Source organism: Microcaecilia unicolor, chromosome 6 (assembly GCF_901765095.1).
Source record: "Microcaecilia unicolor chromosome 6, aMicUni1.1, whole genome shotgun sequence".
NCBI classification, from domain to species: Eukaryota; Metazoa; Chordata; class Amphibia; order Gymnophiona; family Siphonopidae; genus Microcaecilia; species Microcaecilia unicolor.
The window spans coordinates 31588289-31605600 of NC_044036.1; the positions used below are offsets into that span (position 1 = coordinate 31588289).

Sequence of the window (17312 nt, forward strand, 5' to 3'; positions counted from 1 at the left end):
GTTTTCCCTGCTAGCACTGGGATAGTGTGCCATTTGTACACCACAGCAGCAACAGACATTCACAGGAATCACTGACCAATGGTAGCCCCTGAATCCAAATATCTAATTCTGTACATCAATTGATTCAGTGCTAAAATCCAGAGCTAGTTGGCTTGCCTTATTACTTTAAGCAAAAGCACATTTTTAGTGTTCAGCGAAGAGGAGGACTGACAGCTCTGGAAATCCATTTCCTCAATTTATGAAGAACTAGGGTATAGCTTAGATGGAAATAAGCACAAGCTTCTCCCGTTCTGTCTTGCCAACGTACCATAAAAACCCTGATCTAGAGGAACAATTTCTAAGTTTGGAAGTTGATTAGGTTTCCAGGCATGTGCATCTTTAACCTCTCCTTGAGACAGTCAGTGGAGCTAAATCATGATTGCCAAATTCAGACAGTAGTTATACCAGAAACGCACTATGCAGTTACAGGACAGCAGAAGGTGGTTTACCACTGGATTTACTGGCTAGGAAGTTTAGATATTTTTTTTCCAAATTTCAGTTGACAATACTTATTGGTATCAGTACTGGCTTATTTTGGGGGAAGACAAACAGAGCTGCAGGAGTCTTTTTTTCCCAAGTTTAGGAACTGCAAGTTCACACAGTTTTTCATTAAAGGTCTGATTAATCAAGTTCTCCTTCCACAGAGACAGAGAATGGAAGAAAGGTCTTTGTGAGCCAGCACCTTGGTTTCCTCCGTTGGATTCGTTTATAGTGCATCTTTGACTAGGAACCAAGAAAGAAATCAAGGTGTCATTGTAGATAATACACTGAAATCTTCTGCTCAATGAACGGAGGCGGCCAAAAAAGCAAAGAGGATGCTAGCAATTATTAGGAAAGGGATGGTGTATAAGACCAAAAATACTATAATGCCTCTGTATTGCTCCATGGTGAGACCTCACCTTGAGTATTGCGTTCAGTTCTGGTCGCCGTATCTCAAAACAAATATAGCAGAATTAAAAAATATTCAAAGAAGAGCGAATAAAATGATAAAGGGGATGAACTCCTCTCATATTAGGAAACGCTAAAGAGGTTAGGGCTCTTCATCTTGGAATAGAGACAGATGAGGGGGGATATGATTGAGGTCTACAAAATCCTGAGTGATGTAGAACGAGCAGAAGTAAGTCAATTTTTTTACTCGTTCCAAAAGTACAAAGACTAGCAAACACTTGAGGAAGTTACATGGAAATACTTTTAAAACAAATCGGAGGAAATATGTTTTCACTCAACGAGACTGGGAGACTGGGCATCTAAATGGCAGATGTTTAATGTGAGGAAGTGCAAAGTGATGCGTGTGGGAAAGAGGAACCCGAACTACAGCTACGTAATGCAAGGTTCCACGTTAGGAGTCACTGACCAAGAAACGGATGTTGGCAGCATCGTTGATGATACGTTGAAACCCTCTACTCAGCGTGCTGTGCGGCTAAGAAAGCAAATAGAATGTTAGGTATTATTAGGAAAGGAATGGAAAACAAAAGTGAGGGTGTTATAATGCCTTTGTATCAGTTCACGGTGTGACCACACCTCGAATATTGTGTTCAATTCTGGTCACCACATCTCAAAAAAGATATAGTGGAATTAGAAAAGGGACAGAGAAGGGCGATGAAAATGATAAAGGGGATGGGACGAATTTCCTATGAGGAAAGGCTGAAGCATCTAGGGTTCTTCAGCTTGGAGAAAAGATGGCCTGAGGGGAGATATGATAGAGGTCTATAAAATAATGAGTGGAGTGGAACGGGTAGACGTGAATTGTTTATTTACTCTTTCCAAAAATACTACGACTAGGGGGCATGCGATGCAGCTACAAAGTAGTAAATTTAATACGAATCGGAGAAAATTTTTCTTCACTCGATGTGTAATTAAACTCTGGAATTTGCTGCTAGAGAATGTGATAAAGGAGGTTAGCTTAGCGGGGTTTAAAAAAGGTCTGGACAACTTCCTAAAGGAAAAGTCCATACACCATATTAAATTGACTTGGGGAAAATCCGCTGCTTTTTTCTGGGATAAGCAGCATAAAATATATTGAACTTTTTCGGGATCTTCCCAGGTATTTGTGACCTGAATTGGCCACTGTTGGAAACAGGATGATGGGCTTGATGGACCCTTGGTCTGTCCCAGTGTGGCAATACTTATGTACTTACGAACAGTTAAGCTCTGTAACTCTTTGCTGGAGGATGTAGTACCAGCAGTTAGAGTATCTGGGTTTAAAAAAAAGGTTTGGACAAGTTCCCGGAGGAAAGATCCACAGTTTGCTATTGAGACAGACACAGGGAAGCAACTGCTTGGCCTGGGATTGGTAGCATGGAGTGTTGCCACGAATTGGATTTCTGCCAGGTACTTGTGACCTAGCTTGGCCACTGCTGGAAACAGGATACTGAGCTACATGGATCACTGGTCTGACCCAGTATGGCTACTCTTATAGTATGATCTTATGCTAAACAAAGCAAAATTAGAATAAATGTACCAGGACTGTATAAATTGTAAGAGCCAAGCCGGAAAAAAACCTACCCTACGTACACCAAAAACATGAGGGAGAAAACTGAATGTGTCAATAAAATCTTACTCAGGATACACTAAAGGAATACATCACCAAGGAGATCTAAACTGGGAAACAGAGGGGGCTGGATGAATGTTCAATAGGAACTTGGTTACAAGGTAAGTAAAAAGAAAAGTCTGGATTTTGGATAGGGAGCATGTTGTGTCTTTATGTCATTAATTATAAATTTACTGTGTCACTTTGTACCAGTTCCAATACATCCTCTTACTGTGAACACAGAATGCAGCATTTAAGCATCTGCTATGTGACCGTCATTCTATTACAAATGTAGGCACAATCGGAAAAGGTCACCAGCTTCACCAGTTGTTAAGCTTGAAGGCTGCTGCTGCATTTACAGTGTAACAAGCCAAGACTATGGACCCAGGTGGCATTGTCTTTCCTGTCACCAAGGAGTGATGGGGTTGTGGGGGGGGGGGGGAAGTTAAACAAGTAGACATATGCTTTTTTCTGACTTGCAACATACAGCTAAAACTAAAAATAATAATCAGAAGAAAAAACAAACAAACAAAAAAACCTCTAAAACCTTCAACCCCTTCCTCCCAACAATGCTATTTTGGTTTTAAGAATGAAATAATACCTCCATTATTTCGGAGGGTTCAGGCTGTGCTGACTTCACATTTAAGTCAGATGCTTTTAGTTACCATCAGTGATCATGTGCTCATTTTATATACAAAAGTTTTAAAATATACTTTCCTTGGACCAAATATGTCATATGAAGGTCTACTTGGATGTCTCATTGGATTTGAATTATATTTAATCTTTTGGAAATAATGAAAATGCATCAAAGAAGGTCACTGATAATGAGGACTTCGTATTACTCAGAATGACAACTTAAAATCTATTCTCAATTTTCCCTCCTTACTTTATTCTCTATAAACTTCTCAGACAATCACAATGCATTACTTCTTTCTCTCTTGGCAATTTTGTTTCCCATATAATATCCCTCGATAATCTTAGCAGCAGAATGGTTGAGCAACTTGCACAAGTGAATGAAAGTCTCTCTCTAGTTATCTTAAAGAAATAGCCCTAAAGTCCTTCACTGGGATGATATTGTCCATCAAGCATTAGTACATAAGTAATGCCATACTGGGAAAAGACCAAGGGTCCATCGAGCCCAGCATCCTGTCCACGACAGCGGCCAATCTAGGCCAAGGGCACCTGGCAAGCTTCCCAAACGTACAAACATTCTATACAATCAAGCCATTGTGACATCACTAATGAGGTTGGCTCTTATTGGTGGAATGAGCCACTATGACATCACAATAGGTTAAATCACTGCTCTATGTAATAAAAGTGAGCCAAGTAGAGGACATAAGTAATGTCACACTGGGAAAAGACCAAGGGTCCATCGAGCCCAGCATCCTGTCCACGACAGCAGCCAATCCAGGTCAAGGGCACCTGGCAAGCTTCCCAAACGTACAAACATTCTATACATGTTATTCCTGGGATTTTGGATTTTTCCTAAGTCCATTTAGTAGCGGTTTATGGACTTGTCCTTTAGGAAACCGTCCATCCCCTTTTTAAACTCTGCTAAGCTAACTGCCTTCACCACTTTCTCCGGCAACGAATTCCAGAGTTTATTTATACGTTGGGTGAAGAAAAATTTCTCCAATTTGTTTTAAATTTACTACACATTAGTTTCATCGCATGCCCCCTAGTCCTAGTATTTTTGGAAAGCGTGAACAGACGCTTCACATCCACCTCTTCCACTCCACTCATTATTTTATATACCTCTATCATGTCTCCCCTCAGCCGTCTCTTCTCCAAGCTGAAAAGTCCTAGCCTCCTTAATCTTTCTTCATAGGGAAGTCGTCCCATCCCCACTATCATTTTAGTCGCCCTTCGCTGCACCTTTTCCAATTCTACTATATCTTTCTTGAGATGCGGCGACCAGAATTGAACACAATACTCAAGGTGCGGTCGCACCATGGAGCGATACAACGGCATTATAACATCCTCACACCTGTTTTCCATACCTTTCCTAATAATACCCAACATTCTATTTGCTTTCCTAGTCGCAGCAGCACACTGAGCAGAAGGTTTCAGTGTATTATCGACGACGACACCCAGATCCCTTTCTTGGTCCATAACTCCTAACGTGGAACCTTGCATGACGTAGCTATAATTCGGGTTCTTTTTTCCCACATGCATCACCTTGCATTTGCTCACATTAAACGTCATCTGCCATTTAGCCGCCCAGTCTCCCAGTCTCGTAAGGTCCTCTTGTAATTTCTCACAATCCTGTCGCAATTTAACAACTTTGAATAACTTTGTGTCATCGGCAAATTTAATTACCTCGCTAGTTTCTCCCATCTCTAAATCATTTAGAGATGGGAGTAAACCATAAAATAAGACAATGCATCCAATGTCCAAAGCTAGAGTTGTAAAGGTAAAGCGAAGTTACTTACCTGCAGCAGGTATTCTCCGAGGATAGAAGGGCTTATATTATCACAAGTGGGTGACGTTTGGTGGAGCGCGAGACACACTCCACTGTGCATGCGCAAGTGCCTTCCCACCCACAGCGAGAGTACAGTCTCCTTAGTTTTATACTACAGCAAAATAGTAAAAATAAAAAAATAAATAGAGACACAACTCAAAGGGGAGGTGAGAGGGATTGTGAGAATATAACTCCCCTGTGTCCTCGGGGAAAGCGAATGCTACATACCTGTAGAAGGTATTCTCCGAGGACAGCAGGCTGATTGTTCTCACTGATGGGTGACGTCCACGGCAGCCCCTCCAATCGGAAACTTCACTAGCAAAGTCCTTTGCTAGTCCTCGCGCGCCCGCACGCACCGCGCATGCGCGGCCGTCTTCCCGCCCGAAACCGGCTCGAGCCGGCCAGTCCAGTATGTAGCAAGACAATACACTTCAAGGGAAGACACAACTCCAAAGGGGAGGCGGGCGGGTTTGTGAGAACAATCAGCCTGCTGTCCTCGGAGAATACCTTCTACAGGTATGTAGCATTCGCTTTCTCCGAGGACAAGCAGGCTGCTTGTTCTCACTGATGGGGTATCCCTAGCCCCCAGGCTCACTCAAAACAACAACCATGGTCAATTGGGCCTCGCAACGGCGAGGACATAACTGAGATTGACCTAAAAAATTTACCAACTAACTGAGAGTGTAGCCTGGAACAGAACAAACAGGGCCCTCGGGGGGTGCAGTTGGATCCTAAAGCCCAAACAGGTTCTGAAGAACTGACTGCCCGAACCGACTGTCGCGTCGGGTATCCTGCTGTAGGCAGTAATGAGATGTGAATGTGTGGACAGATGACCACGTCGCAGCTTTGCAAATTTCTTCAATGGAGGCTGACTTCAAGTGGGCTACCGACGCAGCCATGGCTCGAACATTATGAGCCGTGACATGACCCTCAAGAGCCAGCCCCGCCTGGGCGTAAGTGAAGGAAATGCAATCTGCTAGCCAATTGGATATGGTGCGTTTTCCTACAGCCACTCCCCTCCTATTGGGATCAAAAGAAACAAACAATTGGGCGGACTGTCTGTGGGGCTGTGTCCGCTCCAGATAGAAGGCCAATGCTCTCTTGCAGTCCAATGTGTGCAGCTGACGCTCAGCAGGGCAGGAATGAGGACGGGGAAAGAATGTTGGCAAGACAATTGACTGGTTCAGATGGAACTCCGACACGACCTTTGGCAGAAACTTAGGGTGAGTGCGGAGGACTACTCTGTTGTGATGAAATTTGGTGTAAGGGGCCTGGGCTACCAGGGCCTGAAGCTCACTGACTCTACGAGCCGAAGTAACTGCCACCAAGAGAATGACCTTCCAGGTCAAGTACTTCGGATGGCAGGAATTCAGTGGCTCAAAAGGAGGTTTCATCAGCTGGGTGAGAACGACATTGAGATCCCATGACACTGTAGGAGGCTTGACAGGGGGCTTTGACAAAAGCAAACCTCTCATGAAGCGAACAACTAAAGGCTGTCCTGAGATCGGCTTACCTTCCACACGGTAATGGTATGCACTAATCGCACTAAGGTGAACCCTTACGGAGTTGGTCTTGAGACCAGACTCGGACAAGTGCAGAAGGTAATCAAGCAGGGTCTGTGTAGGACAAGAGCGAGGATCTAAGGCCTTGCTGTCACACCAGACGGCAAACCTCCTCCAATGGAAGAAGTAACTCCTCTTAGTGGAATCTTTCCTGGAAGCAAGCAAGATGCGGGAGACACCCTCTGACAGACCCAAAGAGGCAAAGTCTACGCCCTCAACATCCAGGCCGTAAGAGCCAGCGACTGGAGGTTGGGATGCAGAAGCGCCCCTTCGTCCTGTGTGATGAGGGTCGGAAAACACTCCAATCTCCACGGTTCTTCGGAGGACAACTCCAGAAGAAGAGGGAACCAGATCTGACGCGGCCAAAAGGGAGCAATCAGAATCATGGTGCCTCGGTCTTGCTTGAGTTTCAACAAAGTCTTCCCCACCAGAGGGATGGGAGGATAAGCATACAGCAGGCCCTCCCCCCAATCCAGGAGGAAGGCATCCGATGCCAGTCTGCCGTGGGCCTGAAGCCTGGAACAGAACTGAGGGACTTTGTGGTTCACTCGAGATGCGAAGAGATCTACCAAGGGGGTGCCCCACGCTTGGAAGACCTGGCGCACCACTCGGGAGTTGAGCGACCACTCGTGAGGTTGCATAATCCTGCTCAACCTGTCGGCCAGACTGTTGTTTACGCCTGCCAGATATGTGGCTTGGAGCACCATGCCTTGACGGCGAGCCCAGAGCCACATGCTGACGGCTTCCTGACACAGGGGGCGAGATCCGGTGCCCCCCTGCTTGTTGACATAGTACATGGCAACCTGGTTGTCTGTCTGAATTTGGATAATTTGGTGGGACAGCCGATCTCTGAAAGCCTTCAGAGCGTTCCAGATCGCTCGTAACTCCAGAAGATTGATCTGCAGATCGCGTTCCTGGAGGGACCAGCTTCCTTGGGTGTGGAGCCCATCGACATGAGCTCCCCATCCCAGGAGGGACGCATCCGTGGTCAGCACTTTTTGTGGCTGAGGAATTTGGAAGGGACGTCTCAGAGTCAAATTGGAGCAAATCGTCCACCAATACAGGGAGTCGAGAAAACTCGTGGACAGGTGGATCACGTCCTCTAGACCTCCGGTGGCCTGATACCACTGAGAGGCCAGGGTCCATTGAGCAGATCTCATGTGAAGGCGGGCCATGGGAGTCACATGAACTGTGGAGGCCATGTGGCCCAGCAATCTCAACATCTGCCGAGCTGTGATCTGCTGGGACGCTCGCACCCGCGAGACGAGGGACAACAAGTTGTTGGCTCTCGTCTCTGGGAGATAGGCGCGAGCCGTCCGAGAATCCAGCAGAGCTCCTATGAATTCGAGTCTCTGCGCTGGGAGAAGGTGGGACTTTGGATAATTTATCACAAACCCCAGTAGTTCCAGTAGGCGAATAGTCATCCGCATGGACTGCAGGGCTCCTGCCTCTGATGTGTTCTTTACCAGCCAATCGTCGAGATATGGGAACACGTGCACCCCCAGCCTGCGGAGTGCCGCTGCTACCACAGCTAGGCACTTTGTGAACACCCTGGGCGCAGAGGCGAGCCCAAAGGGTAGCACACAGTACTGGAAGTGGCGTGTGCCCACCTGAAATCGCAGATACTGTCTGTGAGCTGACAGTATCGGGATGTGTGTGTAGGCATCCTTCAAGTCCAGAGAGCATAGCCAATCGTTTTGCTGAATCATGGGGAGAAGGGTGCCCAGGGAAAGCATCCTGAACTTTTCTTTTTCGAGATATTTGTTCAGGGCCCTTAGGTCTAGGATGGGACGCATCCCCCCTGTTTTCTTTTCCACAAGGAAGTACCTGGAATAGAATCCCAGCCCTTCTTGCCCGGATGGCACGGGCTCGACCGCATTGGCGCTGAGAAGGGCGGAGAGTTCCTCTGCAAGTACCTTCTTGTGTTGGAAGCTGTAAGACTGAGCTCCCGGTGGACAATTTGGAGGTTTTGATGTCAAATTGAGGGTGTATCCCTGCCGGACTATTTGCAGAACCCACTGATCGGAGGTTATGAGAGGCCACCTTTGGTGAAAAGCTTTCAACCTCCCTCCGACTGGCAGGTCGCCCGGCACGGACACTTGGATGTCGGCTATGCTCTGCTGGAGCCAGTCAAAAGCTCGCCCCTTGCTTTTGCTGGGGAGCCGCGGGGCCTTGCTAAGTCGCACGCTGCTGACGAGAGCGAGCGCGCTGGGGCTTAGCCTGGGCCGCAGGCTGTCGGGAAGGAGGATTGTACCTACGCTTGCCAGAAGAGTAGGGAACAGTCTTCCTTCCCCCGAAAAATCGTCTACCTGTAGAGGTAGAGGCTGAAGGCTGCCGGCGGGCGAATTTGTCGAATGCGGTGTCCCGCTGGTGGAGAGACTCTACCACCTGTTCAACTTTTTCGCCAAAAATATTGTCCGCACGGCAAGGCGAGTCCGCAATCCGCTGCTGGAGTCTATTCTCCAGGTCGGCGGCACGCAGCCATGAGAGCCTGCGCATCACCACACCTTGAGCAGCGGCCCTGGACGCAACATCAAAAGTGTCATAAACTCCTCTGGCCAGGAATTTTCTGCACGCCTTCAGCTGCCTGACCACCTCCTGAAAAGGCTTGGCTTGCTCGGGGGGAAGAGCATCAACCAAGCCCGCCAACTGCCGCACATTGTTCCGCATGTGTATGCTCGTGTAGAGCTGGTAAGACTGAATCTTGGACACGAGCATAGAGAAATGGTAGGCCTTCCTCCCAAAGGAGTCTAAGGTTCTAGCGTCCTTGCCCGGGGGCGCCGAAGCATGTTCCCTAGAACTCTTAGCCTTCTTTAGGGCCAAATCCACAACTCCAGAGTCATGAGGCAACTGAGTGCGCATCAGCTCTGGGTCCCCATGGATCCGGTACTGGGACTCGATCTTCTTGGGAATGTGGGGATTAGTTAAGGGTTTTGTCCAGTTCGCAAGCAATGTCTTTTTTAGGACATGGTGCAAGGGAACAGTGGACGCTTCCTTAGGTGGAGAAGGATAGTCCAGGAGCTCAAACATTTCAGCCCTGGGCTCGTCCTCCACAACCACCGGGAAGGGGATGGCCGTAGACATCTCCCGGACAAAGGAAGCGAAAGACAGGCTCTCAGGAGGAGAAAGCTGCCTTTCAGGAGAGGGAGTGGGATCAGACGGAAGACCCTCAGACTCCTCGTCAGAGAAATATCTGGGGTCTTCCTCTTCCTCCCACGAGGCCTCACCCTCGGTGTCAGACACAAGTTCCCGAACCTGTGTCTGCAACCTCGCCCTGCTCGACTCAGTGGAACCACGTCCACGACGGGGGCGTCGAGAGGAAGACTCCCTCGCCCGCATCGGCGAAGCTCCCTCCGCCGACGTAGTCGGGGAGCCCTCCTGGGAGGTGGCCACGGTCGGCACCGCACGCGGTACCGACGTCGGGGACCTCAACCTGGGCGATGGGCCAGCCAGCGCCATGCTCGACGGTACCGGAGGCGCAAGCACCGCCGGTACCGGAGGGGTAGGGCGCAACAGCTCTCCCAGAATCTCTGGGAGAACGGCCCGGAGGCTCTCGTTCAGAGTGGCTGCAGAAAAAGGCTGAGAGGTCGATGCAGGCGTCGACGTCAGAACCTGTTCCGGGCGAGGAGGCTGTTCCGGGCTGTCCAGAGTGGAGCGCATCGACACCTCTTGAACAGAGGGTGAGCGGTCCTCTCGGTGCCGATGCCTGCTGGGTGCCGAATCCCTCGGCGACCCAGAGCTCTCGGTGCCGACACGGGGAGGAGACCGGTGTCGATGCTTCTTCGATTTCTTCCGAAGCATGTCACCGGAGCTCCCCGGCACCGACGAGGAGGACGTAGAATCCATCCGTCGCTTCCTCGGGGCCGAGACCGAAGAGGGTCGATCTCGGGGGGGCTGTACCGCAGGAGCCCTCAGGGTAGGAGGAGACCCACCCGAGGGCTCACCGCCACCAGCAGGGGAATGGACAGCCCTCACCTGCACTCCACTCGATGCACCACCGTCCGACGACATCAGGAGACGAGGTCCCGGTACCACCGACGTCGATGCAGCTATCCGATGTCTCGGCGCCGATGCAGAGGCCCGATGCCTCGATGCACTCGATGCAAGGGCGGCCGAGGAAGATGGTCTGGACGCTGACGACGTCGATGCACTCGAAGATCCCGGTGCCGATGCCGACGAAGAGCCCGAGAACAACACGTTCCACTGGGCTAGTCTCGCTACCTGAGTCCGCCTTTGAAGCAGGGAACACAGACTGCAGTTCTGAGGGCGGTGCTCAGCCCCCAGACACTGAAGACACGACGAGTGTCGATCAGTGAGCGAGATAACCCGGGCGCACTGGGTGCACTTCTTGAAGCCGCTGGAAGGCTTCGATGTCATGGGCGGAAAAATCACGCCGGCGAAATCAAAAGCCGAAATGGCGAAAATTGAAGCACCAAAATTTAGAGGGAGAAAAATCTCGACCGAGGCCGAAAGAGGCCTACCCCGACGACGAAAGAAAACTTATCGGGGCAAAAAGCTGGAAGTACGGGGAGGATTGACACGAAACCCGGGGAGGGTTTCCGGAGCACTTCCCGCACTAGAAGAAAGCTTTTCCGAAGAAAAAACACGCTCAAAAAAACTTTGGACGCGCGAGGTCGACTTTCCGGGGCTCGACACGGCGAAAAAACGACCGTACCGAGTGCGGACAAAAGAAGACTGGCCGGCTCGAGCCGGTTTCGGGTGGGAAGACGGCCGCGCATGCGCGGTGCGCGCGAGGACTAGCAAAGGACTTTGCTAGTGAAGTTTCCGATTGGAGGGGCTGCCGTGGACGTCACCCATCAGTGAGAACAAGCAGCCTGCTTGTCCTCGGAGAATACCTGCTACAGGTAAGTATCTTCGCTTCCTCCGAGGACAAGCAGGGCATTAATTCTCACAAATGGGGATACCTAGCATCCAGGCTCACCAAAAACAAACAATGGTCAACTGGGCCTCGTAACGGGTGTGTGATGTGAATTTGTGGATTGAAGCCCACGTTGCAGCCTTGCAAATTTCTTCAGTGGAGGCTGACCTCAAGTGGGCTACCGACGCAGTCATGGCTCTGACATTGTGAGCTGTAACATGACCCTCTAGAGCCAGCCCAACCTGGCTGGAAATGCAATCTTTAAATACCCTCACAACTCGCATATAACTTTATGTCTGTTTTTTACCTGCATGATTGTCATTATTTTAGCATCTTATATATATGTATAAAAAATATACCCTTTTTAATATATAAATATCTTTACACCCCACACACACTAATTTGTATAATTTTATGTCTTTTTACCTGTATGATTTGTCATTATTTTGGTATTTCATATATATGTATACAATATATACATCTTTTTTGAAACAATGTATGTTTATATTCTATTGGTTTTTATAGTATTCATACTAGTAATACTCTGTTTAAGAAGTTTCTACTTCATTTTATTTCAATACAAGTATGTATATGCATCTTTCTGTTGGTTATTCATGTCATATATACTTCTTGGCATGCTTTTATACAGTAACCTTTTTTATTTTTTTAAATCTTGTTCATTTTGGATTATTTCCATGTTGTTCTCATTTTGGACTATTTTTATGTTGTTCTTATGTGTGTTTATCTTTTTCTTATTTATACTTATATTTAATTTTGTAGATTCCTGAGGAAGGCGCCTTGGTGCCGAAACACAGCTATGTTGAGTCATTTTTTGATGTTACCAACAAACTGCTTTTTTCATTTATACAGCTCTCTCACTGATTGGAAAGAGTCTACCTTCCCTACTCCTTTCTCTGCTTTGCATTGGACTGTTTCTTCGTGAGGATCAAGTGTACTTCCACCTTTGTGTGGTCTCTCTTCAGTCTGGAAATGCAATCTGCCAGCCAATTAGAAAAAGTGTGTTTCCCTGATGGCAACCCCTATACTGTTGGTGAAAAAAACAAATTTGGGTGGACTGTCTGTGGGGCCCGGTATGCTCTATGTAGGAGGCCAATGCTCTCTTGCAATCCAAGGTGTGCAAGCTGCTTTCACCAGAATGGGCATGAGGTTGGGGATGGCAAGACACGACTGGTTCAGATGGAACTCCGACACCACTTTCAGCAGGAACTTAGGGTACGTGCAGAGGACTACTCTGTTGTGATGAAACATAGTGTAAGGTGCATTCACCACTAAAGCCTGAAACTCACTGACTCTACAAGCTGAAGTAACAGCCACTAAGAAAATGACCTTCCAGGTTAAGTACTTCAGATGGTGGGCGAGAACGATGTTGAGATCCTTATGACATGAGTGGAGGTTTGACAAGGGGCTTTGATAAAAGCAAACTTTTCTGTCCAGAGATGGATTTACCCTCTACATGTTGATAAGCATTAATCATACTAAGGTGAATGGAGCTGGTCTTTAGACCAGACTCTGATAGGTAACATAGTAACATAGTAGATGACGGCAGAAAAAGACCTGCATGGTCCATCCAGTCTGCCCAACAAGATAAACTCATATGTGCTACTTTTTGTGTATACCTTACCTTGATTTGTACAAGGTAGTAGAAGGTAGTCAAGCAGGGTATGTGCAGGGCAAGCAAGGGGATCTAGGGCCCTGCTGTCACCCCAGACGGTAAACCTCCTCCATTTAAAAGAATAGCATCTGTTAGTGGAGTCTTTCCTGGAAGCCAGCAAGACCCAGGAGACACCCTCTGAAAGACCCAAGGAAGCAAATTCTATGTTCTCAACATTCAAGCTGTGAAAGCCAGAGACTGGAGGCTGAGATATAGAAGAGACCCCTCTTTCTGCATGAGGAGGGTCGGAAAACACTCCAATCTCCATGGTTCATTGGAGAATGACTCCAGAATTAGAGGGAACCATATCTGTCGCAGACAGTATGGCACGATCAGAATCATTGCTGCGCGGTCTTGCTTGAATTTCTACAATGTTTTCACAACTAGAGGTATGGGAGGATATGCATACAGAAGACCTGTCTTCCACTTGAGAAGGAAGGTTTTGTCAATGAGCCTGAAAACTGGAACAGAACTGATGGTCTTTATGGTTGATGTGAGTGGAAAAGAGATCCACCGAGGGTGTGCCCTTCACTCGGAAGATCTCACGGGCAATCCTGCCAGTCAGGGTATTGTTTTTGACTGCCACATAAGTGTCTCAAAGGAACATGCCATGTTGGCGAGCCCAATGCCAAATCCGGACGGCCTCCTGACATAGACTGCGTGATCCAGTATCTCCGAAAACTTGCGCACCAAGTTTCACAAGTAGAGGCTCGTGATGAGCTGGTAGGATTGTATTCGGGAGATGAGCATTGAAGCCTTGTACATCTTTCTCCCAAAAGAATCCAGGGTTCTAGCTTCTCTACCTGGGGGCGCTGAGGCATAGTTCCAGGAACTCCTAGCTCTTTTGAGAGCGGATTCCACCACCATGGAATTGTCAGGCAACTGAAGCTTATCAAAACTAGGGTCACTGTGGATCCGATACTAGATGTCAATCTCCTTGGGCATGACAGGGACCAACAGAGGGGACTCCCAATTCCTAACGAGGACTTCCTGGAGTACTTCATGGAGGATAGTCACAGCCTCCCTAGGAAGAGACATGTAGTCCAGGACCTCAGGCATCTTGGCCATGGGCTTGTCGTCCACCCCCAAAGGAAATGGAATGGTATCAGCCATTTCCTTGACAAAAGAAGGGAATGAAAGTCTCTTCCAGAGAGCCTTTCTCCTTTCAGGTGGAGAGGAGGGTTCAGAGGGAATTCCATAGGACTCATCTGAGGAAAAGTACCTTGGATCCTCCTCTGAATCACAAGAGTGCTCCTGTTCGGTGTCAGACACTACCTCCTGGTGGGAGTGCTGAGACTGAACCTGCCTAGACGTGGAAGAACCATATCCTCGAGTCAGCTCCCGCCTCAACTCCAGCGAAGCCTCCTCCACTGATGTCGAGGGAGTGCCGGCTTCAGTAGCAGTCGACACTGGAGCTGCATATCGTGTTGATGTTGGAGGCCGCACCGCAGGCTGAGGGCCAAGCGGGGCCGCAGCAGGAGGCAGGGTAGGTGGAAGCACCCCCAATGCAGATGCACTGTTGCAGGCGGCCATCCAGCAGCTCAGGTAGCAATGCCCAGATACACTCATCAAGGGCCAACACCAGGAAAGGCTGGGGTGTCGGTGGAGGTGCAGGTTGCAGAGCTGCCGGGGTTAATGCAGGAGATGGGTCTTGGTTGCTAGGAGACCTACGCATTGGCATCTCCTGTATGGAGGGGGAGTGGTCCTCCTGGCGCAGATGCTTCTTGGGTGCTGAATCCTTCAACACCCCGGAGCTCCCGGCATCATGCATTGAGGGCAATGCTTCTTGGCCTTCGCCCGAAGCATGTCATCAAGGCTCCTCGATGCTGACAAGGAAGTAAAATCCACACATCACCTCGGGGACATGTCAGACAATGGATGGTTCCGGGGACCCTGCACAGCAGGAGGCCTCGAGGAAGGCAGACACCCATCCTTCATTGTTCCCAGTGTCCAAGGGTCTAGCAGCAGCCACGCTTACCGACACTTCCGATGCTGGTGCAGTGCTCGACAAAGGCAATGCCTCCAACCTTGATGCCGATGCCAAGAAACAAGACTTGGCTCCAAAAATCTTCTCTGGAAATCTAGGCCCTCTTCTTCATACGAAGGCACAGAACACAGTCGGGCTATGGTTGATCCCGAGACACTAAAGACAACAAGAATGGGTGTCTTTCCCAGAGATCATCCAATTGCACCAGGTACAGCACTTAAAGCCATTGGGAATCTTCATGGACATGGAGAAAAAAAACTTCCTCGGCTATATTAAACAATGTGATGGTGCCTGAAAAAGGGGCAAGACACAGAAAAAAGGAAAGGAAATATCCCAGCTGAAGTCAAGGCCTAAAACAGCCAAATGACAATGAAAAGAAAGGAAACTTAGAGCAAAAGCAAACTAGAAAATGTTCCACAATGGTAGCAAAAAAAACAAACAAACAAAAAAAAAAAAAAAAAAAAAATATATATATATATATATATAAAATAAAAAAGGGACAAAATAAATTGCTGAAAGGCACAAAAAAGCTCTTTGGACTGAGTGAAGTGAGGAGACGGTTAAAAAAAAAAAAAAAAAAAAGCATTCCCTCTCCTCATCACAGTAGAAAAAGAATTGAGAAGACCGTGCTCTATTGGTGGGCAAGAAGGCACTCACGCATGCGCAGTGAAGTGTGTATTGCGCTCCACAAAGCTCTACTCATGTTAATCATAAGTCCCAGACTGGGTGACGTGGGTTGACGTCACCCACTTCCGAGAACTGATGACCTGCTTGTCCTTGGAGAATTGAAATTTCAGCTCCTTAAACAGGATCTCTAAAATCAGGGTGGTATACTACCGAATCACAGTAGGCCGTAGGACGAAGAGCACTAAACTACCACAATAGCAAATCCAGATGCATTTAAGTTTATCAATTTGATATACCACTTCTTTTGAAGCACAAATTGAGGCGGTTTTTATGGGAGTCGGAGAAAGTCTTCCTTTTAAAAAAGGTACAACATGCCTCTTATCGACTTAGTAAGTCATAACCTTTTTACTTGATATTTTAATTTGATTTTTCATACTGGAACAGACTAGTGTTCATAACAAAACAAGCAATTAAAATAAATAGCTTAGCTTACCCCAAGTTCAATATCCTCAGAACCGAGTTTAGACTGAATAGCTGCAAATCCACCCAATTCACCAAACTAAATAAAAGGAGAGCCACAATGATCAAGTTAATACACCAGAACTGCACCTGTTCAGGGATCTTCTTGGGAAGCATCTTATACTTTTACAATGAACACAAGAAAACCTTTTCTTTAATGACGTTACTAATTTAAGATTGTCTGCTCTGCATCAATCCTGGTGAACTAAAATCAGAATTCAGTTACTGCAACATGAATGGACAAGAACAGAAAACCACCTCAAGACTGACCCTGCTGGATTTGAAAAGTAAAAAAGTCATATCATAAACCTCTAGGGGTGGGAAATACATACTATGTATTTTCCTTTACTGTGCTTTTTCTTGCTAGTGCAGGAACACTGCTGCTTCAGAAGTGGCTTCACGCTTTTATCAGATAAATAGAAAATGCCATCCTATGTAAAGGAAAGCTGGCCCAAAATGATAGTGAGCAGCAAAATTATAAAGTGGTTTAGAAAAAAAACAACAGCCAATGTCAAAATTCTTTAATACAGAGTAACCACATCACGAAAGACAGTTAATAGTGGCAATGCCTAAGGAGGTCACATCATGCTGTACTGCCACTGAAATTTGATCTGCGACAATATTCCAAGGTGTGTTAATTGACTAATTGAAGTCATGCACCAGCAGCAAGCATGGAAATCTCTTACTATGCAACTTGCTGGCTGATATTCTGCACTTAAATAAGAAACATCTTTAAACCAAACATTACACATCAATGGCACAGCCCACAGTTTCTTGCAGCAGATTTTTCAAGATTTTGCCCCAAGCATTTGCAAATTCTGTGGTAGATTTTTCAAAAATGTGTAACAATTATGAGGGATGTCAATAAATCTGCATATTTAAGTTGTTTTGGTTTTTACCTTACAAAAAAATATATATATTTTCTGACAGTTCTTGTCTGCCCAGCTACTTTATTTGGCTCTTTTTAGGAGGAAAAGGGATCTTAATGATCTGTGCTAGCAAGGGTACATAGGACAGGAGAAGAAACAGGAACCTG

The 17312-nt window shown here is 47.3% G+C and overlaps 1 protein-coding gene across 1 annotated transcript in view; it reads right to left on the bottom strand.

Annotated features, from left to right (window-relative positions):
- The window catches only part of USP24 (ubiquitin specific peptidase 24), a 357333-nt gene that overhangs the window by 245127 nt on the left and 94894 nt on the right, over window positions 1–17312 (bottom strand). The window contains 1 exon segment of the mRNA XM_030207144.1: window positions 16251–16316. Within this exon segment, the coding sequence (XP_030063004.1) occupies window positions 16251–16316 (66 nt within the window).